Source organism: Phycomyces blakesleeanus (assembly GCF_001638985.1).
Source record: "Phycomyces blakesleeanus NRRL 1555(-) unplaced genomic scaffold PHYBLscaffold_1, whole genome shotgun sequence".
Taxonomy (NCBI): Eukaryota; Fungi; Mucoromycota; class Mucoromycetes; order Mucorales; family Phycomycetaceae; genus Phycomyces; species Phycomyces blakesleeanus.
Genome location: NW_017265134.1, coordinates 1,947,657 through 1,975,246, shown reverse-complemented (window position 1 = coordinate 1,975,246; position 27,590 = coordinate 1,947,657). Strand labels below are relative to the sequence as shown.

At 35.1% G+C, this 27,590-nt stretch overlaps 13 protein-coding genes and 1 non-coding gene across 14 annotated transcripts; 9 read left to right on the top strand and 5 right to left on the bottom strand.

The window, feature by feature from the left end:
* Positions 1 to 171: 171 nt before the first annotated feature.
* PHYBLDRAFT_161507 (hypothetical protein) lies at positions 172 to 3,287 on the top strand (the record flags this gene model as incomplete). The annotated part of the gene is made up of 6 exons (XM_018434422.1): positions 172 to 316; positions 376 to 417; positions 479 to 703; positions 760 to 1,154; positions 1,866 to 2,715; positions 2,794 to 3,287. The coding sequence occupies 6 exons, from the start codon at positions 172 to 174 to the stop codon at positions 3,285 to 3,287; spliced, it is 2,151 nt and encodes a 716-aa protein (XP_018298911.1).
* Positions 3,288 to 3,418: 131 nt separating this feature from the next.
* On the bottom strand, positions 3,419 to 4,736 carry PHYBLDRAFT_161506 (hypothetical protein; the record flags this gene model as incomplete). Its single annotated transcript, XM_018434421.1, has 5 exons — positions 3,419 to 3,583; positions 3,709 to 3,867; positions 3,932 to 4,051; positions 4,076 to 4,237; positions 4,293 to 4,736. 5 exons carry the CDS (start codon positions 4,734 to 4,736, stop codon positions 3,419 to 3,421), a joined length of 1,050 nt encoding a protein of 349 aa, XP_018298910.1.
* Positions 4,737 to 5,008: 272 nt separating this feature from the next.
* On the top strand, positions 5,009 to 5,972 carry PHYBLDRAFT_161505 (hypothetical protein; the record flags this gene model as incomplete). Its single annotated transcript, XM_018434420.1, has 6 exons — positions 5,009 to 5,129; positions 5,203 to 5,264; positions 5,332 to 5,380; positions 5,451 to 5,518; positions 5,585 to 5,646; positions 5,861 to 5,972. The coding sequence occupies 6 exons, from the start codon at positions 5,009 to 5,011 to the stop codon at positions 5,970 to 5,972; spliced, it is 474 nt and encodes a 157-aa protein (XP_018298909.1).
* A 1,275-nt stretch (positions 5,973 to 7,247) lies between these two features.
* On the top strand, positions 7,248 to 8,184 carry PHYBLDRAFT_138421 (hypothetical protein; the record flags this gene model as incomplete). Its single annotated transcript, XM_018429996.1, has 3 exons — positions 7,248 to 7,320; positions 7,435 to 7,599; positions 7,679 to 8,184. 3 exons carry the CDS (start codon positions 7,248 to 7,250, stop codon positions 8,182 to 8,184), a joined length of 744 nt encoding a protein of 247 aa, XP_018298908.1.
* A 54-nt stretch (positions 8,185 to 8,238) lies between these two features.
* PHYBLDRAFT_61914 (hypothetical protein) lies at positions 8,239 to 8,592 on the top strand (the record flags this gene model as incomplete). The annotated part of the gene is made up of 1 exon (XM_018440873.1): positions 8,239 to 8,592. One exon carries the CDS (start codon positions 8,239 to 8,241, stop codon positions 8,590 to 8,592), a length of 354 nt encoding a protein of 117 aa, XP_018298907.1.
* Positions 8,593 to 8,826: 234 nt separating this feature from the next.
* On the top strand, positions 8,827 to 10,155 carry PHYBLDRAFT_61913 (hypothetical protein; the record flags this gene model as incomplete). The annotated part of the gene is made up of 2 exons (XM_018440872.1): positions 8,827 to 9,506; positions 10,023 to 10,155. 2 exons carry the CDS (start codon positions 8,827 to 8,829, stop codon positions 10,153 to 10,155), a joined length of 813 nt encoding a protein of 270 aa, XP_018298906.1.
* A 1,139-nt stretch (positions 10,156 to 11,294) lies between these two features.
* On the top strand, positions 11,295 to 11,825 carry PHYBLDRAFT_102202 (hypothetical protein; the record flags this gene model as incomplete). The annotated part of the gene is made up of 1 exon (XM_018427684.1): positions 11,295 to 11,825. A coding segment is annotated over one exon (531 nt), but the record flags the coding sequence as incomplete, so codon positions are not given.
* Positions 11,826 to 13,294: 1,469 nt separating this feature from the next.
* On the bottom strand, positions 13,295 to 14,423 carry PHYBLDRAFT_161502 (hypothetical protein; the record flags this gene model as incomplete). The annotated part of the gene is made up of 4 exons (XM_018434419.1): positions 13,295 to 13,456; positions 13,524 to 13,682; positions 13,781 to 14,062; positions 14,145 to 14,423. The coding sequence occupies 4 exons, from the start codon at positions 14,421 to 14,423 to the stop codon at positions 13,295 to 13,297; spliced, it is 882 nt and encodes a 293-aa protein (XP_018298904.1).
* A 3,732-nt stretch (positions 14,424 to 18,155) lies between these two features.
* Positions 18,156 to 18,228, top strand: PHYBLDRAFT_t24. Its single transcript has one exon. It is a non-coding gene; the product is annotated as a tRNA-Arg (tRNA).
* A 2,529-nt stretch (positions 18,229 to 20,757) lies between these two features.
* On the bottom strand, positions 20,758 to 21,000 carry PHYBLDRAFT_138415 (hypothetical protein; the record flags this gene model as incomplete). The annotated part of the gene is made up of 2 exons (XM_018429995.1): positions 20,758 to 20,928; positions 20,989 to 21,000. 2 exons carry the CDS (start codon positions 20,998 to 21,000, stop codon positions 20,758 to 20,760), a joined length of 183 nt encoding a protein of 60 aa, XP_018298903.1.
* A 139-nt stretch (positions 21,001 to 21,139) lies between these two features.
* PHYBLDRAFT_161501 (hypothetical protein) lies at positions 21,140 to 22,057 on the top strand (the record flags this gene model as incomplete). Its single annotated transcript, XM_018434418.1, has 4 exons — positions 21,140 to 21,278; positions 21,356 to 21,397; positions 21,458 to 21,670; positions 21,726 to 22,057. 4 exons carry the CDS (start codon positions 21,140 to 21,142, stop codon positions 22,055 to 22,057), a joined length of 726 nt encoding a protein of 241 aa, XP_018298902.1.
* Positions 22,058 to 23,188: 1,131 nt separating this feature from the next.
* Positions 23,189 to 24,178, top strand: PHYBLDRAFT_161500 (hypothetical protein; the record flags this gene model as incomplete). The annotated part of the gene is made up of 1 exon (XM_018434417.1): positions 23,189 to 24,178. The coding sequence occupies one exon, from the start codon at positions 23,189 to 23,191 to the stop codon at positions 24,176 to 24,178; it is 990 nt and encodes a 329-aa protein (XP_018298901.1).
* A 340-nt stretch (positions 24,179 to 24,518) lies between these two features.
* Positions 24,519 to 25,613, bottom strand: PHYBLDRAFT_138413 (hypothetical protein; the record flags this gene model as incomplete). The annotated part of the gene is made up of 6 exons (XM_018429994.1): positions 24,519 to 24,596; positions 24,680 to 24,696; positions 24,760 to 24,865; positions 24,948 to 25,091; positions 25,158 to 25,253; positions 25,311 to 25,613. The coding sequence occupies 6 exons, from the start codon at positions 25,611 to 25,613 to the stop codon at positions 24,519 to 24,521; spliced, it is 744 nt and encodes a 247-aa protein (XP_018298900.1).
* Positions 25,614 to 26,993: 1,380 nt separating this feature from the next.
* Positions 26,994 to 27,434, bottom strand: PHYBLDRAFT_157000 (hypothetical protein; the record flags this gene model as incomplete). The annotated part of the gene is made up of 2 exons (XM_018433541.1): positions 26,994 to 27,345; positions 27,412 to 27,434. The coding sequence occupies 2 exons, from the start codon at positions 27,432 to 27,434 to the stop codon at positions 26,994 to 26,996; spliced, it is 375 nt and encodes a 124-aa protein (XP_018298899.1).
* Positions 27,435 to 27,590: the final 156 nt, after the last annotated feature.

Below are 27,590 nucleotides of genomic sequence, written 5' to 3'. Positions count from 1 at the left end.
CCGTACTCTCGTCTGCACTCGTTTTATTTTATATCTTATTTTTACCTCATACATAACAAACAGGCAAAAATATTATTTATTATTATTATTATAAAGACATAGTAAATTTAGTAAACGTTGTACTTGTTTCCTTTTTCTCTTAACACTTCAAAGTAAAAATAAATAAACATTATGTCCACAATTCCTGAACTCTACAATGAAAAGTGCCATTGTGCTGGATGTAGTCAGAACGATCTCGGCTATAGTTTTGTTGCCAGAAGAACTGCTCAACGTCATAACAAAAGGGCAAGACTAAATGCCATAAGATGTGAAAGGGGTACAATATTTGAATTTATTTAATTGTATTGTAATCCATGAAATAACGTGTTGTAATAGACATGTCTACCCAAAGAAATATGATGGAGGTCAATGATGAACGTAAGGTTTATTTAATTCAGATACCATTAGATATTAACCAAGTGTTATATTCTAAATGTAGCTATCTTAACCCATCAACCCGGAGCCCTGGAAGAATCGTACACTCAGACAAACTCACCTGTTTGGGAAGGAGCTTCAATGTCTGACACTGAAGACGTTTCCGTTACTAATGATGCGATCAGCAATGGCGACAATGATGACAGTGGAAGCAACAGCAATGAAATCAGTGAAGACGAAAGCGAAGATGATGTTATTGAGCTCGACGACAATGAATTGAATAGTGAAGGTCAGTTAGTGTTAAAAATTTTTTAAAAAAAAAGCATTAATTTTTTTTTATAATAGACTCTTTTGCCACCCCCGATATGCCCCAGAACCCAGTGCACAAGTTCATTGCTACTTTTGTGGTGATGTTTGCTTCCCGCTATGTGGTTGACAAGGGCGCCATTGTCTTGATCGAGTTCATCAACAAGCTTTTGACAATTTACGAGCAGGATTTCCAACTGCCCTTGAGCCTTCCTGGTCTTCAGCGCATGACAGATTTCTCAGCCATGACCAAAGGCATAAAGAAATTTGTTGTGTGTCAGGATTGTCACAAGGTGTATGAAGAAAGTGCATCTGTCCCGTCTCATTGCGATTTCGTAAAGCTTGGTGCACGCTCATCTTGCAACTGCCAATTGACAAAAACATCAGCATCGGGTGCTTTGGTGGCCAAGCGTTCATACTTGTACCAGTCCATTGTTAATACTTTATGAATGTTTGTTCTTCGTCCAGGATTCAAGGATAAAATTAGACATTGGAATCATGAGCTGAAGATGGTGGATACGATGTGTGACATATACGATGGTGCCATGTGGAAGGAGATCAAAGACAAAGATGGCGTGCAATTCACAAAGGATTCGCATTCATTAATGTTGACTCTCAACATCGACTGGTTTCAACCTTTCGATAACGTCACGCACTCGACTGGTGCCATATACCTGGTAGTAAACAATCTGCCTTGCAATGAAAGATACAAGCTAGAGAACACACTTCTCATAGGATTGATGCCTGGCCCAAAGGAACCCAAATCCGAAGAGATAAACCATTATCTCCGGCCTATGGTAGATAATCTGATAAGATTGTATGAGGGACTGGCAATCCCAACTTTTGAGTGTCCTAGTGGTGTCCGCGTCCGTGCCGCATTGATGATGGTGGCCTGTGACATCCCGGCAGCAAGAAAGACAAGTGGTTTCACCTCGCACAACAGTACATGCGCATGTTACAAGTGCAACAGACATTTCCCTCGCTTGGAAAATGGTGTCAATGTTGACTTTCGTGGGTTTGACTTCTCTTGGTGGGTGCTTCGTGACGGTGTAGAGAACAGGTTGCATGCTGAGGAGTGGGAAAGTGCTAGTACCCCCTCAGAAAGGCATCGGCTGGAGGTCAAAAATGGTGTTCGATGGTCGCAGTTGCATCGCCTTGGATACCTTGATCTAGTACGTGGAACGATCATCGATCCCATGCATAATTTATTCCTGGGAACGCCTAAAAGATTGATGGATCGTTGGATCAAAGACGAAGACATTCAAGATGGCGATTTTGCGGCAATGCAGAAGACTGCAGAAACTATGATTGTGCCTGGTGGATACACCTCTTTGAACTCAAAAATAGGAAAGCAGTTTTCGTATATGAAGGCAGACGAGTGGAAGTCATGGGTGCTCGTATACTCGCCAGTTCTGTTGAAAGATGTTCTTGCAAAAGACAGATTCGAAAACTGGATTAACTTTGTTGATGCATGCCACCTGTTGATCAAGCCAATGATCACGTTTGATGAAGTCAACACTGCCCATCAGTTTCTTCAAACTTTTTGCACCAGATGTGATGAGCTGTACAACGCCGAAATTCTCACCTGTAATATGCACCTACACCTCCATCTTCGAGATACAATTCGTGATTTTGGACCAGTGTACAGTTATTGGCTATTCGGGTTCGAGCGGTTTAACGGGTTGTTAAAAAATTTGAAGACAAACAGGAAGATCGGGTTTGAAGAAACATTTATGAAGAAATTTATTGAAGATGTGCACAAAGACGATCTTGTCAACAGTTTCCTTCAGAGTACCCGCCAGACATCTGCATTTCCTCTCCTTACCAAACTCACTTCTTCCTTTACACCCGCTACCATTCCATCCATCCGTCAACGTACCTTCCACATACAGTCATTTGTCGAGGCTTCTGAAGATCCAAATGTACTTGTAAAAGGCAACGAACCTCTCCCTCCTTCTGCATTCCCTCTATCATTAAAATCCGCTACCACAATGAGTGACATTCACTATGTTCATCTCTTACAATACTACAAAGTTGCGTACAACAATGAACAATTAGTTCACTTTCAATAAGCGTCAGAATCACCATACTTTGTTGACAATATAATCACCCTGTTGAAATACATCAACATCCTTGGGCAGGTCTACAAGAGTAAAGGTGAATCTGGAAGTCGTGGCTCTCTTGTACAAGCAAAGTTCATTGGAAGTACTGGTGAGCATATCATCGCATACACGGGTCAAATACAGTACATTTTCACCCATTCTTTCACTCCTCCACCCACCTCTTCATTCCTTACTCCCTTGCTCCGCACCCATCGCCACCCAACACAACTTCTTCACAATTCTCAACATACTTTTGCATTTATCAAATGGTACACACCCGAAAATGATAAATCGCGAGAGTACGAGCACGTTGAAACCTGCTTTCCAACATTTTCTCCTGACGATTTCCAATGTGTATTGCCAGTGCATAGAATTATGTTAGAAGTAGCAACTGCTGAGCACACAACACGCAGAAAAGTAAAAAAGATGCTGGTCATTCCTTTGCCAAAAAAACAATACATTTAAAAAATAATAAAATTATAACTCCCTTTTTTAAAGGCACACAGAAAAGAATAATCATAGTGTTCGTATTTGTTGGTACGTTTATCATTGTCAGATGGAGGATGTGGAGGATGTAGAGGATAAGAAAACAAAATTTATTGAAACTCATCTCTAAAAGCCCAGTGAGGGAGAAGGGACGTCAATCTAGGCGGGACTGCTAAAACAGCATCTCTACCAAAGGACCTCTTCAACATCTGACGCGAATTGAAGTCCATGCGATTACGCATAAAATCATTAACAACTGCAAGAAAGTGATTGTACTAAATACAAATAAGTGATTAATCAAAGTTCTGTTTCATTTAAATCCATAAAAAAACAAAAAAAAGCTATATACAATAATGTAAACAAAAGAAATTATCTCATCGCTTCTCCAACTTGGACGCACTGTACGAATCGCATGGTTGCTTGAGACTCCAGGCATATCGTCTTCAGATTCGCCCTCAGACATTGCTTCTTTCTGTAAGAGTCCGTCGCAGCTCTTACCCACCTTCATATCAATTTCAGCCTTGAATGTATGGTAGGTCAGCTCACGACGGTCAAAATGCTAGTTTATAAATGTATTAATATGAATACATTTAATTTGCAATCAAAATATACTTCTAACATACATCGGTCTCTCGACCTGCTTTTCTTGACCGAGAATTTGTCTTTTTGCGTGCTTCATAGGATTCCTTGACTCGGCGTCTCGTTCCACAAAAGTTTGTGTAGATACAATTGCTAATATTGGCCTGTCAAACACTAGTCCCAACAACCTTTGGAGCCAGATATGCATGAAGGTCATGCATCAGCTGTCTGTTGGGTGGAAGTCTGTAATCAACATTAACATCCCAACTGCGCTTGCTGTCATTAGCTGCAACTAGTTCCAGCTTATTTGATTTGAAGTTGTGTTTCTTTGACTCTCCTCGGATAAGAGCCTATACTTAGTGTGAGATATTATGTTGATGAGCTACTGTATATCTCAACACTTACTAAAACTCTAGTGCAATCCTGTTTACTAAGTTCACCAGCGTTTGCACCAGTAAGAACCACTGGACCAACAGAAGGAGCAACAGAAGGAGCAACAGAAGGAGCAGCAGAAGAGATACCAAAAAAAGCCTCAGAAGGTGTTGTATACCAATCCAGAGTAGAACCAATGGAAGAAGCTGCGAAAGGGACAGAAGCAGAAGCAGGTATAGTGGTAGGAACAATAACTGCAAGAAGTTCTCCAGAGGCATTGGCAATGCTATCAAGTATTTCCAATGAATCTTTGTTCCCCTTGATGACAATACCAATGTTTGAATCCATGGTCTTGAGACTTTCCTCCATAGCGGTGAGCCTTCTTAAAAGCTCAGTATATTCCGGGGATGGAGCCGGGGCAATTGACTGACAATTGTTAACCATGGTCTGAAAGCTATCTAATAAAATGTTATACATGAGTTGATTGTTAATTATATTTGTTTTATATATCTATTCATTGTATATATAGAGTGTTATTAACATACAAAAGAAGTTAGGTGTTAAGCGAAAGAATAAAGTGTAGTTAATGGAAAGATGGTAAAAGTAAAAGCAAGAACCCATTTATTATATTACACTTGTTGCTGTAAATACTCAGGATTTCTTTAATACACGTATCTCTATTAATACTTCCTGGAATTAACGGGGTGCAAATCGGCTTTGAACATGCTTTTTTCAACTCAATCCAATATATGATTTCTGTCTTTCGGCCTTTTGGCCCTTTGGTCTTTTGTTCTTTTTGTTTTTTTTTCATTTACAAGTTTTCTCTCTTTTCTCTCTTTCCAACATTTATTATATTCACAGATTTTCTTGGTAAGATATCTTATTCTTTAATATTATATATATATATAACTAAAATGATAATAATTGTTTTCTATTACTACAGACACTCGCGTTTTGTTACCTTCTGATGCATCCCCTTCACAATGTCCATCCGGATTAGCTAAGGTTAGTAAATATACTTTATGCCATCATCCTATAAAATTATCCTGACCTTTTCCTTTCTTTTGTATAGGCCATATCGCCGAAATTACTCTCTACTATTAAACACGGTTATGAACACAGTAATATTTTATTTTATTTCAATCTATCTCTTTTTAATAAGCACACGGCTTAACATAATTTCTATTATAGATGAACCTCCCTCTCATGAGCACATCGCGAATCAAGAACTTTCATTTCATATGAGTGTCATTGACATGGTATTTTTTTTTGTACATATAACAATATTATTTATTTTGTATATTAATGTATATCATTTACTGAAGACAATATTAGCGTCTCCTATGTACTCTCTTGGTCTGCAAATAAATCCTTTTGCTTCGGGTAGGTAAATGAAATATTCTACCACACAGTTCACAAAAAATAATTTTTTTCAGCATTTTTATAGCCAAATAAAGTATATTGAGTACTATGGTTCGCATTCATGATGCCTTTTCTTTTTGTCTCTGGTAAGCTATTATATTGCAAGCATAATTACATATATATATTCTTAATATCCACGATTTCTTGTTCAAACAGCTAACACTTTTCTAATTTCATAGAACAACCATTTACAAGCAAGCAACACACAACTGGGCTTTTCTCTGGGAGATATTGTTTGGAGAATACTTGTTTTATCAGAACATTGGCCATTTCAAATTGTATGAAGGATAGAACACTAGCCAGAATGTTCCTGAATATTAAATATAACCACTGTACTATAAACCTAAGAATATTCTTTTCTTTCTAATAAAAACAAAATAAACCAATAATTATTATAAATAAATTAAAGATTGGAGAAGTGTATGGAAGCAAACAGTATAAGAAGAAGTCTCTAAGATTGGATAAAATAAATTCAAATACAACAAAACCCTGTAAAAACTGGCATATCCATAAATTAAACAATGTAAAAACTGGCATATCTGTATAATCGATCTTTCATTTATTGTTCTTTTAATCGGAAAGCAGTAGGATATATTACAACAAAACGTAATTCTGAGTTGCCGTTTTAGTGCATGTGGTAAAAACCCATATACAGAAAATGCAAACACATCCTACTATCCTGCTGTTCTGACCTTTTCCTATGTTCGAAAGTTGGTCTTACCACCTATGAGTAAGCCAGCTTCATACACTTGTAAAAACTATCTGATCGCATTGTAAAACCTGGTCTTTTCACATAATTAATTACAGTTTTACACATAAGAAAACCGCACCTCTTTTCCAGTGGATCTTTTTTTTCAGGTATTTCTTTTTTGTAGAAAAATTTTCATCCCAAATATAACAAACCGACCGAGCAAGAAGTAGCTAGAGATATAGAATAGTATTATTAGATCTGAAACCTAGAAACATTCTATTCTTTCCAATAAAAATAAAAGCGTAAACCATTACCAACCTAATAAGAACGGGAAACCAAATAAATAAAGAACATATTACTGGTCTATAATTTTAAAAACGCCTTTTTTTGCTGCTGATGACCAAACTTCTTAACAATAAACTAGCTTAAAGGTCACCTTTATGCTACTTTTAATCTTTATAATGTGTCGGTGCCTGACCTTTATGGTTCCATATAAAGAATATCAAAATAGATACGCAGTTTTAAAAACCTTTCTTTTTATATATCAAGTCAGATAAGTATATCTAAAGTGCTAACAAACCTTATCTGCGGCACCCCCACCCACAATTCCGCTAGTTGACTCTAGTCATTCCACTATCTGTGAAGGTCACCTTCAGCACAAGTGGAAAAAAAATCAACTAATTTAAATATGGAAACTATACTACACTATACCCCATATTTAAACTACCTTATTTTTTTAATTTTTCCAGTGTGATCTCCTAGTTTCTGCAGCCAACACAACAGATAAATAAAAAAAACTAATAAAACTAAGATTACATATATAGATTTGATATTAATAAATATATTATATAGACATGTAAAATGAAGATATTGATATGGAAGAAGACTTTATCTTTGATAATGATAATGAAGACAATGTAAATTCTGATCATAGTGATGATGAAGAAGGTAATAAAATAATATAATTTTTAAAAAAAGATTATTAAAATCTATTACTCTTTCTTCTTATATATGATGCTAATATATTATTCTAACTCATTAATAATAAATATACACTATCAGCTTTCATATCGGCATATCAAGAAGAGTCAATATTTTTTTCTGAAGACACCAACCTTAAATCACTTGTAATTAATAGCAATGAAATTGAAGAAGGAAATACAAGTTTCGATTTTGAACAAGGTGAGACTTTGGATGTTGACACTGAGAGTTCTGTAACTTCTAGAAGTATGAAATATTATGATATCAATATTTCTTTTTGTTGCAAAGCTGGATTGTGAATCTAACTTATCATTTGTCTTCATAGTTTGTGAGTTTTCAATAAATAGCATGCCCATCTATATTTGTTTTGTGACTATTTTTATTGTCATATTTCACCTGATCTTTTTGGTGGATAATGATAGATATATTCTCATTGAGTTCTGCAACAATCTTCTCTCCATTTGCAACCTGGCTGGTTCTCTCTGTTTGACAATCAACAGCCTAAGACATATTACTGGTTTTGACAAAGCAACAAAAGGAATGACAGTGTATGTGACATGTTCAAAATGTCATTTGATATATCCTCCAGGCACAACCATAAAGAATTGCAATTTTAAAATTTTTCCTGAATCAAATACTTGTAACAATCCACTATACAAATTCACAATTGCCAGCCATTCTTCTCCAGTAATGATGTATCCATACAACTCACTTAAGCACACATTACAGCAACATTTTTCCAAGTCAGATTTTGAGCAAAGAATTAATCTTTGGAGAAACCACCCAACAATGGAAAATACAAAACTTGATATTTATGACAGTGCGATATAAAATGAGCTACAAGACAGCAATGGTTCAACGTTTGTTGATGATTTCTGATCTCCAATGCTGACATTAAATATTGATTGGTTTCAACCTTTTGATGGCCAAACCCACTCAAGTGGTGCGATTTACTTGTCCATTAATAATCTCCCGCGAAGTGAACATCTCAAACCAGAAAACATCATTCTTGTTGGCATGATGCCAGGACCAAAAGAAGCAAGCGCAGATAGTATGAACCACTACTTGGAGTCCCTTGTTGCCAAATTGATAGACCTGTATTCTGGTGTATCAATGACAGACTATAGAAATACTCAGATAACTGTTTGTGCTGTCTTGATGTGTATTGCTTGCGATATTCCTGCTGCCAGAAAAACGTCTGGATTTACTAGTCATATGAGTACATGCACCTGTCACTGATGTCAACGCCAATTTAAAACTTTCAAAAAAACCACCAAGCTCAATTATTCTGGATTTGATTACAAGACGTGGATAAAGCATACAAAGACAACAAATCTCAGAGATGCTCTCAGATGGAAAACAGCACAAAACAACAATGCAAGAACAATTTTGGAGAGAGAGAATGGAACCCGGTGGTCTTAGCTTCACTTATTGCCATACTTTGATCCAGTTTAGTGTACCATTATTGATCCAATGCACAATCTCTATCTTGGAACTGCAAAGCAGATGATCAACATTTGGCGTGATTCCAAGCTGATCAGTGACAAGGATTTTTTGACCATGCAAGAACTTGCTAATAGAGTTGTTGTATCTTCTGGGTATGCTCGTATTACAAAGAAAATTGGTGATGGATTCTCATTTATGAAGGCTGACGAGTGGAAGTCATGGTGCATAATATATTTCCCATTTGTTTTGAAGCACATAATTTCTGCCGTCAACCTTGCCAATTGGATACTTTTTGTAAAAGCATATTGTCTGCTAACTAAGCCGTTCATAACTGTCAAAGAAACTGCAGAAGCTTACAAGTATCTTCAAGAATTTTGTATCAAATGTCAGACTTCTTATAAAAAACCAGCAATTACTCCAAACATGCACTTGCATCTTCACCTTAGCAAGTGTATCAATAATTTTGGCCCTGTTTATGTGTTTTGGCTGTTTAGTTTTGAGTGTTATAATGGTTTGCTAAAAAAATTTGAGACAAATCGGAAGGGTGGATTTGAGTCAATAATGATAAAGCAATTTCTTGAAAAAGCATACATCGGCAGCTATATCAGAGCCTTTTCAACCAGTTTTGACAAATTTATTATTACTTTCTTACACAGAATTTCCAACAGCCACACTGGAAAAACCGCCCTGATTAACAATGTGGCCAGGTTGGTAAACACATGTGTAGAAATAGTGATTTTTTTCAACTCAGTGTGTTTTTTGAAGTTCAGGTCAAAGATGTAGTTTTAGTTGGTTTCATTGGCTAACAGAATTTTAGAATATCAGTCTGGTATGGAAGGCTAAATTCACATACAGAGACCTATCATAATTCTCATTCTACCACTTCTTTTTTTTTATTCCCACTATTTTCTGGATTTACTCTCGCAATAATCTATTTATAAACTTATAGTAAAAAATATATGTCTTTTACACACAACAGGCATTCTTGAAAACATTTGAATAAAGACTATGAATTGATAATATCATAATTGTCATGTCTCTTTCTATATTTAATGATATAGAAAAGAATTTGTTAGAAGAATTCAATTAAACAATCATAAAATATAATGTTTTTTTTTACAATAAAGTTGGTGAAAATAGAGTATATTTTATACTTGTTTCTCTTTTTATTCTCAATAAATCACATCAAACAAAACACATAAAATGTCTTCTATCTCCTACAGCCATAATGTTGTCTGCCGTTGTGCTCAATGTAGCAGAAATTCACAGGGATACTCATTGGTGACAAGCAGAACCACTGAGCACCATATTAGAAAAGATGAGCTTGAGAGAATCGAGAGACTGGATACGGCTTAAAGATTGGCAAATAGTATGTTATATTCAGGGTTTATTTTTCGATTACTGAGTAATAACTTTATTTTTTTAATTTTAATGAAACACAGCTGTGTAAGAAGAACAAATGATGAACGTTGATACCCAATGTAAGAAAAGAAAAAAAATATTTGAAAACCAGTAGAGACAATGAGCTAAACTAATCTATATTTGTATATATCCCAACCTGTCAATCTGAATCCATTGAAAAAATAGACTATCAGGCCGACTCACCTGATTTGAATGCCACCACAATGGTGGACAATGTCTCGGTAGACGATGAGATCAGCAAGGTCAATGGCAATGACTCTGACATTGAAAGAGACATGAACTCTGACTCTGGCAGTGGTAAAGAAGAAGGTGTCGAGACAGACGTTGAAGAGTTTGTTAATGAAGGTCAGTCATAAATGATTTTGTTTTCTTAAAAACAGACCTAAAGAAAATTTGTTCTAATTTATTTTTGTTAATTTTAAATAGACCCATTTGATGCTCCTAACATGCCTGAAAACCCTGTCCATCAGTTCATTGCTACCTTTGCCGTTCTTTTTATCTCGCGTTATGTTGTTAACAAAGGTGCCGCCGTATTGATTAAATTTATCAATCAATTACTCAAGATGTACAGCAAAGATTTCCAATTACCAACAAGTCTTATTGGCCTGCAAAGAATGACTGGTTTTTCCAATTACGCCAATGGTATCAAGAAGTCTGTTGTATGTGAAGACTGCCACAAGGTTTATGAACAAGATGTGCCTCTCCCTACTCATTGCAACTTCAAAAAGCATGATTCTCGATCAGCATGCAATTGTGAATTGATGAAGGTTTCATCTTCTGGTGCCATGGTAGCCAAGCGAGCATACGTCTACAACTCTATCCAGAGATCATTACAAGTTTTCTTTCTTCGTTCTGGGTTCGAGCAAAAAATCAGACAATGGAACAAAGAGCTTAAGGTCGTAGATACACTATGCAACGTCTATGATGGTGCTATGTGGAAGGAGCTAAAGGACCAAAGTGGCGTATTGTTTGTGAATGAACCTCGTTCATTGATGCTAACAATGAACATCGACTGGTTCCAGCCATTTGATAGCATTACATATTCAACTGGAGCTATCTACCTTGCAATAAATAACTTGCCTCGTGAGGAAAGATTTAAGCCTGAAAATGTCATCCTTGTTGGTTTGATGCCTGGTCCTAAGGAGCCAAAGACCGAAGAGATCAACCACTATTTAAAGCCAATAGTTGATGAATTGCTGCAGTTGTTTACAGGGATAACCATCCCGACCTTTGAGTGCCCAGCCAGTGTTAATATACGTGCCGCATTACATATGGTTGCCTGTGACATCCCTGCCACCAGGAAGACCAGTGAATTCACTGCCCACAACAGTACTTGTGCATGCCCCAGATGTGTGAGGCAGTTTACCAGGTTACCAAGCACCAATCAGGTCGACTTCAGTGGGTTCGACTATTCGACGTGGAAAATCCGTAGTGGTCTGGAAAACAGGTTGCATGCTGAGGAGTGGAAGAGTGCCAGTACGCCCTCAGAAAGGCATCAGTTGGAAATCGAAAATGGTGTTCAATGGTCGCAGCTGCATCGCCTTGGATACTTTGATCTAATACGTGGAATGATCATCGATCCCATGCATAATTTATTTCTGGGGACACCAAAGAGAATGATGGAGCGGTGGATAAAAGAAGGACTGATAGACGATAGAAAGCTAGCTACGATGCAAACAATGGCAGAGACAATGGTGGTGCCAATGGATTACGTGGTGTTGAAATCGAAGATTGGAAAGGGCTTTCCATACATGAAAGCTGATGAATGGAAGTCCTGGGTGCTAGTGTATTCGCCTATCTTGTTGAAGGCCGTCCTGCCAATTGAAATGTTCAGAAATTGGATCAGTTTTGTTGATGCCTGTCACCAATTAGTAAAGCCAAGCATCACGTTCTCTGACATTGACGATAGTCATAAATTTCTTCAAGAATTCTGTACTGAGTGCCAGCGTATTTACACTCCAACTATTCTCACCTGTAACATGCATTTACATCTTCATCTTCGCGAGATCATCCGTGATTTTGGATCAGTATATGGATATTGGCTCTTTGGGTTTGAGCGATATAATGGTCTGCTAAAGAACGTGAATACGAACAGAAAAGATTCCTTTGAGGTTACATACATGTATAGTTTTGTCCAAGATGCATTCAAAGGTGATTTCGTTCATGCTGCTCTCACATGCCCAAGCCAAGTACCGTTTCTTCCTCTTCTTGCCAAGCTTACTGCCACAGCTCAACCCTCCACTTCAAAAAATACAATAACTTTTCCCCAGTGCCCGTTCAGACTATCAGCCTTCATCCAAGCATACTCAAACCCTTCTCTTCTAGTCCTTGGCAATGAACCTCTTCCTCCATCCGCATTTCCTCTCCATATCAAACCCCCATCAGCAATAAGTGATGTCGACTATCCTCATTTGCTTGATTACTATAAATTCGCATACTGCATGCCAAATCTTGAAGGTTACCAGCATCCCTCCTCTCCATTCACCTTTGTTGACAACCAAATCATAAAGTTGAAATCAATCAATTTGCTTGGTCAGGTTTACAAAGGCTGCAAATATGCTTCTGGTCACAGCTCATTTGTTCCATCTCTGTTCCTTGAAAGTCAAGGCAATAATTGGTTGGCATACACTGGCCAAATTCAGTATCTGTTCTTGCACTCTTTCACTCTACCAGTAGACAACACAGAGCTCCAAGCACGTATTATTTATCAAGATAAACACATGTTTGTGTTTGTTAAGTGGTTCCAGATTGAGCATGACCGTTCAAGAGAGTTGGAAAGTTTCAACATCTGCAGTGCAGTTTTATTGCATGTGATTTTGAATGCATCTTGCCAGTACATCGAATATCATCAGTTGTTGCAACATGTGATTATAAAACCAGCACAAATAATAAGAAAATACTTGTCAAAGCTTTACCACACAAACAATACAATTAATATTTAATACATTTCTTTTTTAATAAAAAATTTCAATACATAAGCTAATGTAGTCTTATTATATATGTTGCGAACAATACATATGTGTTAAGAAATTTTGAGAGTAAAAGAAAAAAAACGACAAAAAATAAGTTTTATTTATGACCCATATTTAAGAGCCCATTGAGGTAGAGCAGGATCTAAATCAATTGAAACTGCTGATTCCACTGTTCTACCATAAACTCTCTTAAGCAGTTGGTGGGAATTTGCACCCAATTGCTTAACAACAAATGAGTCAACCTCTGTAATGAATTTGTTAAGCTAAGTAATAAACATATATTAACATTCAGCCTGGCATCATTCAAAAAAGAAAACTGTTAGGTTTTACCTCGTCACTTCTCCAACTTGGGCAAGCAACACGAATCTCATTTCTTGGCTGAGAGGGGGACATATCATTGTCTGATTCGCCTTCAGACATGACCAACTTTTGGATCAGTCCAGAGCAGTTTTGACTCATCTTGAGATCAATGTCAGCCTTGTAAGTATCCTAAGCAAGGCAATGGCGAGTGTAGTTCTAAAGGAAAAAGACAATACAATTAATATTCTAATTGTTATTATTTAGTATAAATTGAAAATATAGTTTACATCAGTTTCACAGCCAGATCTTCTTGAATTAGTATTCAAGGATTGTCTTGTTTCTAGAAGTTCCCTTTGCTGGCGATGTCTACTACAGAAGTTTGTGTATATACACTTATGAAGGTTGCGTGTCCTCATATCAGTGCCAGCAAACTTCTTTTCCAAGTAATACAAGAGTTGTTTAACTAACTCTCTATTTAGAGAGCGATCAAAACGAACATCAACTGCCCACTTTGGTTTTATGGCGTTTGCTTGGATTTCTGCCTGGTCTCTTGATTTTAGCTTTGGGTTCTACATATAACCATAAATATATCCCTATTATATTTTAATTAGCAACAAGATTGGCAAGTGTCTTTTGTATCTTTATACTTACAAATACAGCATTAGTATCACTTGATTTGGTGGTGGGAAGGGCAGCAGAAGTGGATGCAACACTAGTGGGCACATGCACAGGTGCTGGGAGGGCAGACAAGGCATCAATGTCATTAATGGCGGTTGCTTTACCAGTGATCACTACACCAATTCTTGTATCCATTAATGTGATCTTATCCTTCATGGCCTTCATCTCTTCTTTCATCACATTTAAAGCTTGTAGCAACTGGACATCAGTGCTAGCAAGAGAAGGAGCGAGTCTGCAGTTGGGGGTAGACATTATCTGTAATACATTATAATATTTTCAATTGTTAATATTAGTTCTTTTTTGTAAGAGACAATCCATCTATTTTGTTATGTAAATTACAGTAAATTCGCAACGTAGATTTGTTGAGATGATATAATCAAAAGTGAGTGACATTGAATTGCAAGTAGAAATATTAAGTATTTATAGGCAGTAGTGATGCTTCAGGAACACTTCAAAGACAACTTCTTGAAATATTAAGATGCAAATCGGCCTTGATACATTTTTTGATCTCAATTGATCACCTCTTTTCAGTTTTTTTTGCTATCATTTATTGGATAAGCTTTTTGGTATTTTGTTTTAAATGTGGAAAAAAAATTTACGTCTTTTTCTTTCTTCTTTTCTGCTTCTTTCCTCTTTTCTAACATTTGTCATTATTATATTAGTGACTTTTTTTTTGGTAACATATATCTTTATTAAATACTTTTTTATAAACAATAAAAATTAATACATTCTTTTATTATCATAATAGATATCGTTTGCTCTCATTTAAATGCATTTATTTCACAATTGCTGTCCAGATTAACAAAGGTCAATATTATATTTTACAAAATTGACATCTATAAAAATCCTTCTGACTTGTTTTTTTTTATTACAGACTTGATCATCAAGAATAATTGCTACAAATGAATTTGGTTAAAAACATCAGGTAGTGTATATATATATATATATATATTATTTTGACATGTATCTTACTAAAATGAAGTCTTATTATAGATGAACACTGTTGATTCCGTCTTTGATTTCCCTTACATTATACAGCTGGAAATGACATTACATGGTAAGGATCACTACTTTATTTTGTATTTTAATTATATTAATATTATAATTTGTTAACATAAAATATTATTATTTTTCACTAGAGTTCTATCAAGTATTTACAAAGACAATCTATCTCTGTTAATATATATTCTTGTTACTGGTATGTAAATTATTTATTATTTTATTCGATTCACAAAAATTAATGTTTTTCATTGTTTTTATAGTGAAAGATATCATAAGGAACGTCATGAATTATCAATATCAACATCTATTTTTTGCTCGCTCTTTTCCAATATTTACAATGTAAGTATAAAAGTGTACACAAAATGTAAAAGCATACTACATTAAATGTAGTACCCAGCACACATAGCTAATAGTTTGTCTATGCTTCTTAAAGACTGTTGTATTTCAACAAACAGTCTGCTTTCTTTTTATATTTTCAGATATTTCTTTTCTATAGATAATTATTCTATTTAAACAGTATCAAGCAGACCAGTAGAAGCAATAATGAATATCCAATAATCAATACTATAAGATTGTTATAGTTCTAGAAACATTCTGTTCTTTTCAAATAAATACTATTATAAACTTTTACCAATAAAACAATTTCTGAAATTAAAATAAAAACGATTGAACTATACTATGGTTCAGAATCCAAAGAATTACTCAAGTATTAAATTTAATTGGATATAAAAGATAACGAAGAGATGTAATGTTGAACTATACTACTGTGTCAAGATCAAAAATAAATATATTATCCACCTTTAAAGCTCCATATAAATCATATAAAAATAAAACCTTGGTTTCAAAAAATTCTTTTCAATATCCCAAGTCAGAGCAACACACCGAAAGTGCTAAAGAACTATATCCCTGTCATTTTTATTTGACCTCACACATGTGTATAGCTGGTTATAGCACATGATGCTAAAACGAACTTGTTACATGATGATATGTATCTGGACTCAATGTTAAACCCTGTCTTGACACCTGAGTAACTACGCCTTTACACATATGTATGTCAGGTCATTTTTTCAGTGAAGATGATTATTTAAAAAAAACAGATTCATATAAAGATATATTTGAGTAGGATTCATAACTATGAATAAATATATAACCAAAATACTAATGGATTATAGCATTTTAATTCTATATAAATGTAAATGTCAAATGTAACTTATTATCTAATAGTATGCAAAACATTATCATTGACAAATCCAGAAGTCCATTTTTACAATCTTATATGGAATTCAAAAAGGCTTATTATATTATATTTAAGTCTGCTATTACAGATATTTTACATATTATTATAGGATAATTTTTGCAATGTGTACAGGTCTTTGGGCATAATTACAAAAGGAAATAATCAAAAATAATCAAAAATAATCAAAAATAATCAAAAATAAAAATAATCAAACTACTAAAAAATATGAACTCTCGGGAAGCATCTTAAAAAGATAATATCAAGAAGTGTAAAAGAACAAGTGCTATGCAAAGAGAAGAAAGCTAAAAAGAAATAAAAATCAAAGAAAAAAATAGAAAAAAAGGAAAAAGCATTTAAAGTCCAGCAAGAATTTAAATGTTGATAGCAAGAAAAAAAGGAAAAAGAGGGAAAGAGAAAATAAATCCAAGAAATTGGATTTTGTTGTGTTTGAAGATAGAGTTATAACTTTGCACTGTCTATAATTTAATAGTCTGTCTATAAATTGACATCACATCAACCAAATATATGTTTTTGATTACTGTCAAAGTATTCTACAACACTTGTGTCACCTGACACATGTGGTGCTTGTATTTGTGATAAATGTTGACAGGTAATGTTATTATGGTTTTTGAGATTTGAATGTTTTTATAGATATGAAATAACCTCTCTTTTCCACAAGAGAGAAAAAGACAAACTCAAAAGAGAATGTAGAATTAAAGATAATAAAATCAATAAGAGAAAAATAAGAGAAAAAACAGTACTTGTGGTGATCCAGACACTTGGATGTTAGATTTATCATATATAAGAACATATTCATATTGGGGTAGCATAGTAGCTATCATCTTGTCAGTATAAAATATATATAAACAATTAAGTAATCAGTCCAATAATTATTACAGTTAGTACTGTAGATAATATCTTAAAGATTGTTAAGATAATTATATTATACTTCCAGGTAAACTGTGTCAGATCAATATGGAGCTAATTTAATAGAAAGTCCTAAAGCTCTAGTATAAAAGAGAAAAGAATAGCTAAGAGCTAAAGAAGTACGATTTATGACTTGATGTCATAATTGTAACACCAACACTAGTTAAGCAGTAAATACACTCTAATAATCAAATATAATAAAGGAAGAAAGCCTTAAGAAACTAAGACGTAATGACAAGAGCAGATTGTGTTTTCTTATAAAAAGGAACACTTTTTATTTATGAATAAAAAAAACTTATATACAGTCTCAAAGTATTTCTATATGTCTCTATTATCAAATATTTTATTTTTCTATTGTTTCATACCTGAAATACCACATATAATAAAGGTTGTATAATTGATAATCTATTAAATATGATTTGTTCTTTACTATCATTAAGTACAAATAAAATAAAATAATTATTAAGTCATAATCATGAAGATAATTATGCTTGTAAGAATATATAATAAAAATAATATTAATTCTAAGTTGATTTGTTCAGTTAAATATAGTGAGAAAATAAAATACAATGTGTGGTTGTCTGAAGTTATTGTTGACAGGGTGATGATTTTTCGTTGCACTTATTGGTGTTTTTCTCTACAAATAAAAGAATTACTCTCTATTCAGCCTCGGCCACTGTCGGAAAATCAAAAAAATAATAATAGAATATAATTTTTCTAGAATTATAAAGAATTCTGCAACATCACCGCACTGCTGGACAACCGGAATTTGTTAACAATTGAACATTTTATACAACATCTTGTGTCATCCCAACTATGGGACTATGGCCCAATGGACAAGGCGTCTGACTACGAATCAGGAGATTCCAGGTTCGACCCCTGGTAGTCTCATATTTTTTCGTCTTAATGCCTGTCATTCTGATCTGGGTTGGTATCCCTTTTACTATAACAAAGTCAAAAGGTCAAACCCACTGGGGATCAAGGAGTATACATAAATCAAAGAGAAGATAAAAGATACTTTTTATTGGTATAAATTGAATTGTCTTATATAGTTTTCTAAACTAATACTGCACATTATCTGCAGTAGCTATTATATTATATTTAAATAAAAGAAGAGTCATTATACTGTGGTTAATACTCAGGAAGATGTTACTGTGCATAACGAGGTACTGCGGTTAACCATCTTCAGATTGTATGGATTCATCAAAATAATGTCTGACAAGAGTTGACATTAGTGACCAAAATCAGAAGTTACAAGCAGCTAGTAATGGTTAACTTTTTAAGATAAAAGATCTTGACTTTGCCAATTGGTCTTTTGTCTATGTATTAGATGTTGGAGATGAGGAATATACTTGTAGAGATATTTCTGGATAACCACCATCTAAGACATATTATTGTAGCTATTCTTTTAGCCAGAAAACAACAATCGTTTTTTATAAATAGTCAAGAATTACATTTAATAAAAATCATCTATATTCTTATCTAAAAACTATTCTTAAAAACTTAATGATCTCCAGTGGTATTGATTCTGTGACTTAGTTACAAGTGCTAGAAAAGAAATACCAGATTGAGACTTGATACTTTAATAACACAGGAGTAAGCAAATAAGAGAGAGGATCAAAGATGATTTTTATTATTTGATTTGAGTTATCTTATATAGTTTTTAAAATGATTATTCATCTTTGACTACACTCAAGTAGTGTCTAGTAATATTATAAACTATTATAAACTGATTACAAATTTCTAAAATTACAAACTGATGAATAGTCATTCTAATTCCTGCTTCTTTTGTAATAACAAGTCACTAGAACTTGTATTACAAAAATTAAGTATGACATGACTATGGATAAAGGGGTTTGAATTTGGAGGCTAGTTTAGGCAACTGGGCGATGAGAAAGAAGTTTGAGCTTAAGAAAGATGCTTTTTACTGATAGAAGAAACAATGAGTATTTATACTTTTTGGCTAGATAGAGAGAACATGTTCAAACACATATTGTTAACAGAGATGTAATGGAAACGAGGGGAAAGGGTTGGAACAAGAATTCAGATACAAATAATAGAGTAGATACAAACAATAGTATAGATACTGTTATGTATGAGGTAAAAATAAGATATAAAATAAAACAAGTGCAGATGAGAGTATAGTGAGACTTTGTTTTATTAGAAGAAGTGAAAGAATCAGAAAGGAGATTCTGTTCTATTGCTATTAGTATTGTGTGTTTATATAGACATTGCATTTAGCTTGGTGATGATATAATGATATCATATAATGTCTGTTTCTCTACCATTATCTTCTATGATTTAGTTCTTATGTTTTTAGTGTTATTGACTAGAGTCTTAGTATTTGTCTTAGTATGTTCTTCATATAATTTTCTTGTATAAGGGAAGGTATATCTTTTAGTATCGTTACTAGTTGTCGGTAACTCAATGTACATATTTATTGAGTGTCTGTACTTTTAATTTAAATCTATGATTATGTTGGATACAACACATGGGGGCGAGAAGAGAGAGCTTTATGTTGGGACAGGATGACACCAATTCTAGCTGTGCAGGCGCCATTGGTGTGAAGCTCAAAAGGTCGAGAGAAGTCAGGGAATTTCAGGACAGGTGCTGTGAGGAGTACTGTTTGCAGTTTGGTAGCAGCAGCAGCATGGGTATCGTCCCAAATCCAGGCAACGTCCTTGCCAAGAAGACGGTTGAGGGGGGCAGCAAGCTTGGGGAATTGCGGGATGAAACAGTGGTAGTAGCCACAGAGACCAAGGAAAGATTGGAGGCTATCGACCTCTGATGGGGTAGGACAGGATGCAACAGTCTTGATCTTGTCAGGATCGGTACAGAAACCAGAGGCTGTGATGAGATAGCCAAGATATTTGACTTCAGGACATACAAATCTGCACTTCTTCATATTCACAGTGAGGGATGCTGTTTGAAGACGAGTGAACATGGTGGCCAAGTCCTGGAGATGCTGATCAAACGATGGGAAAAAGATGATGATGTTGTCAAGGTAGACGAGGCAGAGTTGCCATTTGAGTTCTGCAAGGACAGCATCCATAAGCCATTGGAGAGATCAAATGGCATCCAAACAAACTCAAAAAGGCCTTTTTAACAGACAAATGCTGAACGAGGGCGGGAGGCATTGTCCAGTTCAATCTGCTAGTAGAACGCAGTTAGATCCAAGGTGGAAAATAAGGCCAAGTTTCCCAAAGCATGGAGCGTGTCATCAATGCGTGGGAGTGAGTATACGTCTCTGGTAGTCACACCATTCAGTCACCTATAGTTGATGCAGAAACAAGGTGACCCATCCTTCTTCCTGACAATGACCACTGGAGAACTCCAAGGGGAGTTGGAGGGAACAACAATGTCATCCTTGAGCATGTCATCAATCATGTCACTGATTTAGTTGTTTTTGGCAGCAGATGCTCAATGTGGTGACCCAGAGATAGGGTGAGAGTCATCAGTGTCAATGTTGTGCTGGACATAAGACGTTACTGTGCGGGTATTGGTCGCAAATACCTTGCAGAACCAGTTCAGCAAACAAACCATCTGCTCCTCACTGGAAAAATGACTCTGAATATCTACGTGTGGGGGTACCTAAACACCATAGTAAATTTAGGGTGATTTTTTATCTCAGCATTATTTTTGTGTTCAAACTGATAGTATCATTGTACTGGATCCTATTGGCTTAGCTATTTCAATCATCATAGTTACTTTATCATTATTATTATAAAGTTGTAATAAATAAAAACATGTGTAACACTTGTTTTTATTTTACTTTAACATTTTAAACAATTAAAAAAACATAATGTCCTCTACTTCGAACACTCATAATAATAAGTGCTTTTGTAATGAATGCAAAAATAACCAAGAAGGTTACAGTCTAGTTCAAAGACGAACTGCTCAACGCCATACCAAAAAAACAAGATATAAAGCCTTCGAAAAAAGTGAAATGGGTACTTTTTTTTGGAATTTTTGGTTTTTATTTTTTGGGGGTATTTTGTATAATAATAATTTTTAATAGATACATCTGCTCAAAGCAGCTCAATGGAAGTTGATGTTGAAAGTAAGCAGAATATATTTTAATATCAGAGAATATAAACTAAGAGCTTTATTCTATATGTAGCTTTTCTGTTCCAGGAAGCAGGCCCCTTGGAAATATTGATCAGTCAGACTAACTCACCTTTTTGGAAAGCCAATATTATGTCTGAAAATGACGACATGACTATTGACAATGACACAGACAATGACAAAGAAGAAAGTGAAGAGGTCGAAGATATTATTGAAATCAAGGTCAAAGATATTGTTGAAATCAAGGTCAAAGAATTTGATAATGAAGGTCAGTATTGAACAACTAAGAAAAAAAATGGGGGTGTTAATTTTTTTTATAATAGACCCTTTTGCCACCCCCAATATGCCTGAGAACCCAGTGCACAGGTTCATTACTACTTTTGTGGTAATGTTTGCTTCCCACTATGTGGTCAACAAGGGTGCTGTTGTCTTGATCAAGTTCATCAACAAGCTCTTAACGATTTACAAGCAGGATTTCCAATTGCCCTTGAGCCTTTCTGGTCTCCAATGCATGACAGGTTTCTCCGCCATGAACAAAGGCGTTCAAAGATTCCTTGTGTGTCAGGACTGCCACAAGGTATATGAGGAAAGTGCATTGGCTCCTTCCCATTGTGACTCCATGAAGCTTGGCATGCGTTCTGCATGCAACTGTTAATTGACAAAAACATCTTCCTCTGGTCTCCAGGTCGCCAAACGTGAATACTGTTACCAGTAAGTAAAAAATACATTAAGATTGCTCTTTCTCCACCCAGATTTCGAGCAAAAAATCAGACAGTGGAATAAGCAGTTAAAGATTGTAAACATGTTATGCAATGTATATGATGGCAATATGTGGAAAGAGTTGGAAGATAAGGATGGCAAAACCTTTGTTGAAGACCCTCGTTCGTTAATGATCACGTTGAACATCAATTGGTTCCAGCCCTTTGATGGGGCCAGTTATTTGTGTGGTGCTATATATCTGATTGTCAACAATCTTCCTCGAGAAGAACAATTTTTGGCAGAGAACACAATTCTAGTTGGACTTATGCCTGGGCCAAAGGAGCCAAAAACTGACGAAATTAATAACTACTTAAGACCATTGGTGGATGAGTTATTGCAGCTGTATGTTGGAATATATGTACCCACTTACGAACACCCAGCAGGCATCCGGATTTGTGCAGCATTATTAATGGTAGCGTGTGACATTCCTGCAGCAAGAAAGACCAGTGGATTCACTTCACATAATAGCACTTGTGCATGTTACAAATGTAACAAACAATTCTCTTGCCTGGAAGGCAGTTCTACTGTTGACTTTTCTGGATTCAACACAGACCAATAGCAGCCAAAGAATAATAATATGAACCGTTTGTATGCTGAGGAGTGGGAAAGTGCAAGTACCCCCTCAGAAAGACAGCAGCTGGAGGTCGAAAATGATGTTTGATGGTCGCAATTGTATCGTCTTGGATACTTTGATCTAGTACGTGGAACGATCATTGATTCCATGCATAATCTTTTTCTGGGAACAGCAAAAAGAATGGTTGAAAAATGGATTAAAGAAAATAGCATATCACCAGCAGATTTGGCCACAATGCAAAAGATATCAGAATCAATGGTGCTGCCAGCTGATTACATAATTTTGAGATCTGAAATTGGGAAGGGTTTCTTGTATATGAAAGCAGACAAATGGAAATCCTGGGTATTAATATACTCTCCAGTTCTCTTGAAGAATTTTCTGCTATGACACAAGTTGAAGAACTGGATGGATTTTGTAAATGCATGCCGTCTTCTTGTAAAGCTATCAATTACAATGCCTGAAATCAACAAAGCTCATGACTATCTGCAGAGTTTCTGTCAGCAATGCCTAGTGATATATAAACCTGGTTTTCTCACCTGCAACATGCACCTGCACCTTCATATTCATGAGACCATCAACGATTTTGGACCAGTGTATAGTTATTGGCTCTTTGGTTTCAAGAGGTATAATGGGCTGCTTAAGAAAATTGACACCAACCAAAAAGACAGATTTAAGACTACATATATGAAAACATTTATTAATGATGCATATAAAAGTGATTATGTGCAAAAGGTCTTGACATGCCCTAGCCTAGTCCCCTTCATCCCACTCCTTCAAAAACTTACTTTCTCTGCCACAACTACCGCCAACTATGATTCCTATGCCTCCTATGCCTCCTATGCCTTCTGTGCCTCCCTTTCACGCCAAAATTTCCGATTGCAACAATTTGTTAACATATCCTTATGCCCATCACCTTCAACGAAAGACAACAAACCACTTCCTCTGTCATCCGTCCCATTACGTTCCTTAAATGCATCAACAATGAGCGATATTGATTATTCTCAATTACTTCATTTTTATCAGCTTGTATATGCCAATCCTGGTATTGTTAGTTACCACAATGCTTCCTTATGCCCTTATTTTGTTGATAATCAAATCACAAAATTAAAATCAATCAATCTTCTTGGCCAAATATATAAAGGCAAAAACAGTTCTAGAAATCGTGGGTCTTTCATACAAGCAATGTTTCTTGGCAGCAACAATGTAACTAAAACCGCATTCACGGGACAAATACAGTACTTGTTCATTTATTCATTCAAACCTCCACCACATCCGAACTCTCCTGCATCTCAAGTCCATAAAAAAAACACATCTTTGCATATATTTGATGGTTATCAATTACAGCTGATAAAAGGCGCGAAACTGAAAGCATTGATGTCTACTTGCCAAACTTCATGCCAGACAATTACCATAGTATTCTGTCAGTACATCGCATTGATATAGAAGTTGTAACTGCTACTGAAAAAACAAGAAATAATATCAAAAAAATGCTCGTCGTTCCTTTACCCAAAAATACTATGTCTAAAGTTTCTATTAATAAATATGCCCTATGCCCCTCTTTCTATAAAGAAAAACAAAAAGAAAATTCCAAAGATGAGTAGTACCTCTTTTTATATTTTTTTTGATAATTAGAGTGTAGGAAGTAGGCATAGACAAAAAGTTTTTTTTTGTTTAAAAAAAAAGAATTTGCATATTTTATTTAGGGCCCATTTCTAATAGCCCACTGAGGTAACTGTGACGCAATTGCATCTGAGACTGCCAAATCTGTGGTTCTAAACCAAATTCATTCCAGTAACTGATGGGCATTGCTGCCCAAATCAGCTATAACAGCCTCATCAACAAGTTCAATCAAATTATTATACTATATAAAGAACAATATTCATATCCATATATTATTATACATCATGAAAACAAAAAAATATTTAAATTATCTGAAAAATTTACCTCATTGCTTCTCCATTCTGAACGCAAGATCCGAATCGGTCAGGAAGAAGTCAAGCCTCTTGAAACACTGTCTGATTCACCTTCAGACATTGCTTCCCTGATGAGCAGAGCAGAGCAATCTTGCATCATTTTCTCTTCAATGGCAATTTTGTTCTTATTGTATGCTGCCTTGCAACGTCTGAAGTGCTAATAGAAATATCAATTAAGAATTTTTTCTAATTTATATCAAGAAAAATATAAAATGAAGTCAATAAAAAATATAACCTACCTCCTTCTCACGCCCATGTCTTCTGGAAACAGTATTTAACTTCTTTTTGGCCTCTCTATCCTTGTTCTGCTCACACTTATGTGAGCAGTAAGTCATGTAGACATATTTGTTCAGGTCTGCCTCTCTTGTTCCAACACCAACAAACTTAGGCACCAGATAGTTAAGAAAATTCTTAGCCAATTCTCAGTTAGGTGAAAGGCAAAAGCAAACTGTAGTAGCCCATCTGGACCTATTTTTGTTTGCCTGCACTAAGGCAGGCTCGTCTGACCAAAAGTTGGAATTCCACATGTACCCTTTGATGAATTTCTGTTTGATTATAATTAAATACTGAATTGATATATTTTTATATATTCGAATACATACATAGACATTTTTGGTATCGGCCTTACTTGGTCCCGCAGCAAAATCTGCTCGGGGAGGTGCAGTGATCTTGGTACTAGCAGTAGCAAGGATGGTGGCAACAATAGGAGCAGAAATGGGGTTGGCAACCGTGCTGGCTGGTACAGCATTATCAGAGCTGGTTGCCGCAATAGCACCAACGTTTTTGCCCATGTCAGACAATTGACACTTTACTGCTTTTATGTCAGCTTGCATACAAGCAAGGCTGCCAATGATACTTTTCTCTCCCACAGTAATCTCAGAGAGAATATGGCGGTTTCTAGACATTTTCTAATAAATGTTATATTGCTCATTTTGCAATTATTAATATTGGTCTATTATACAAATTCGTATATATTTTATGTCTTTTATAATAAACCTACAGAGATAGTATGATATTTCAGGTACGAAACAATAGAAAAATAATAAATTTGATAATAGAGACGTATAGAAATACTTTGAGACTGTATATAAGTTATCCTTTATTTATAAATAAAAAGTATCCCTTTTTATAAGAAAACAAAATCTGCTCTTGTCATTACATCTTGGTTTCTTAAGGCTTTCTTCCTTTATTAAATTTGGTTATTAGAGTGTATTTACTGCTAAACTAGTGTCGGTGTTACAATTATGATATCAAGTCATAAATCGTACTTCTTTAGCTCTTAGCTATTCTTTTCTCTTTTATACTAGAGCTTTAGAACTTTCTACTAAATTAGCTCCATATCACTCTGACAAAGTTTATCTGGCAGTATGATATAATTATTTTAACAATCTTTAAGATATTATCTACAGTACTAACTGTAATAATTATTGACCTGATTACTTAATCGTTTATATATATTTTATATGCTGACAAGATGATAGCTACTAAGCTATCCCAATATGAATATGTTCTTATATGTGCTAAATCCAACATCCAAGTGTCTGAATCACCACAGGTAGATTGAAATCATTTGTGTGAATGTTTGGGTAAGTAAGTTAGTAGGTAAAGATTTGTGATTAAGTGCACAACAATAAATAAAGAACAAACTTTCAATGATCACTACGGCGGGATGAATGGCAGTTGGGCCGAAAGTAGGCACATAACTGCCATTTTTTTGGTCGAAACCCAATAAAATCTCCGCCGTTTGTTGTAAGATGGTAATGTCATTCGTAGCAATTTAAAAAAGTAACATGAAAACACTTTTTTTGTTGCTGTACAATATTTTCAATACTGTAAAAAATGTTTGTAAGTTGTAATGACCACTTTGAGTATTGAAATATATGTTTTATTGAATATCAAAGATGTCAACAATTATTAAGATTAATAATTTTTGGAATGTGTGAACGAAATGGTAACATAACTGCCATTTTTTTATTTTTTAAACTACGTTCTTTTTTTTTAGATATTCTTTTTATCTTGATGAATTGGCAATTTGATTTTATTTAAATCGCGTAATGGCGTATAGAGCATATAGGGAATGAAGAGAAAAGCATAAGGTGTATAGAGAATAGAAAAAAAACCGGAGTATATAAAGAAGAAAAGAAAGACGGGGCATATAGAGATTAAAAAAAACATAAGAAATAGAGAAAATTAAAAAAAGAATATAAGATACAAGGATGATATAAAAAATATAAAAGATATAAGGATATAGAGCATATAGAAAAATAAGATAAAAATAAAAAGGATTACAGAATGGAAAGATTGCCTTTAGTAATGCGCATGTTGTTGTTAAAGATATAATAGGGCGCGATTACATAAAACTGGTTTCCATTCGGTGGGTATTGGACCAGACCAACTTGATGACAAATGTCATTTACACTTATAACTGCATAAGTCGGTTGCGTTTGGTGGCCTAGTGTACGGGTGCTTTGTGACCGTTGTTTGACGATAGGTACTGATGAGTCATGACCAGCCGCGTCATGTTCCTTCATGACCTCCACGAAAGCAAGAAAGTGTGGGAAGCCATAGAAATCTACATGCTGAAAGTAGAACTGTACTGTACCAACGAGCCAGCTGTGAACAATTACATTACGGTTGCTAAAATAAATAAATAAATAGAATGTAAGCAACTTTTGATTGTATATCGAAAAATATTATACTTACTTTCTATAGGGGCAAGTAAACATCACGTAATGGTTGCCACGGCTGGTCTCGTTCTTCTTTCTTCGGTACATGCATGAGGAATATACAGTCGAGACCATCCACAGACGTGCAGCTACAACAACAACAGAGTCACCAAACTCGTGGCCAGTCAAGCCTGTTGTTCTCCGGTAGTATTTCAA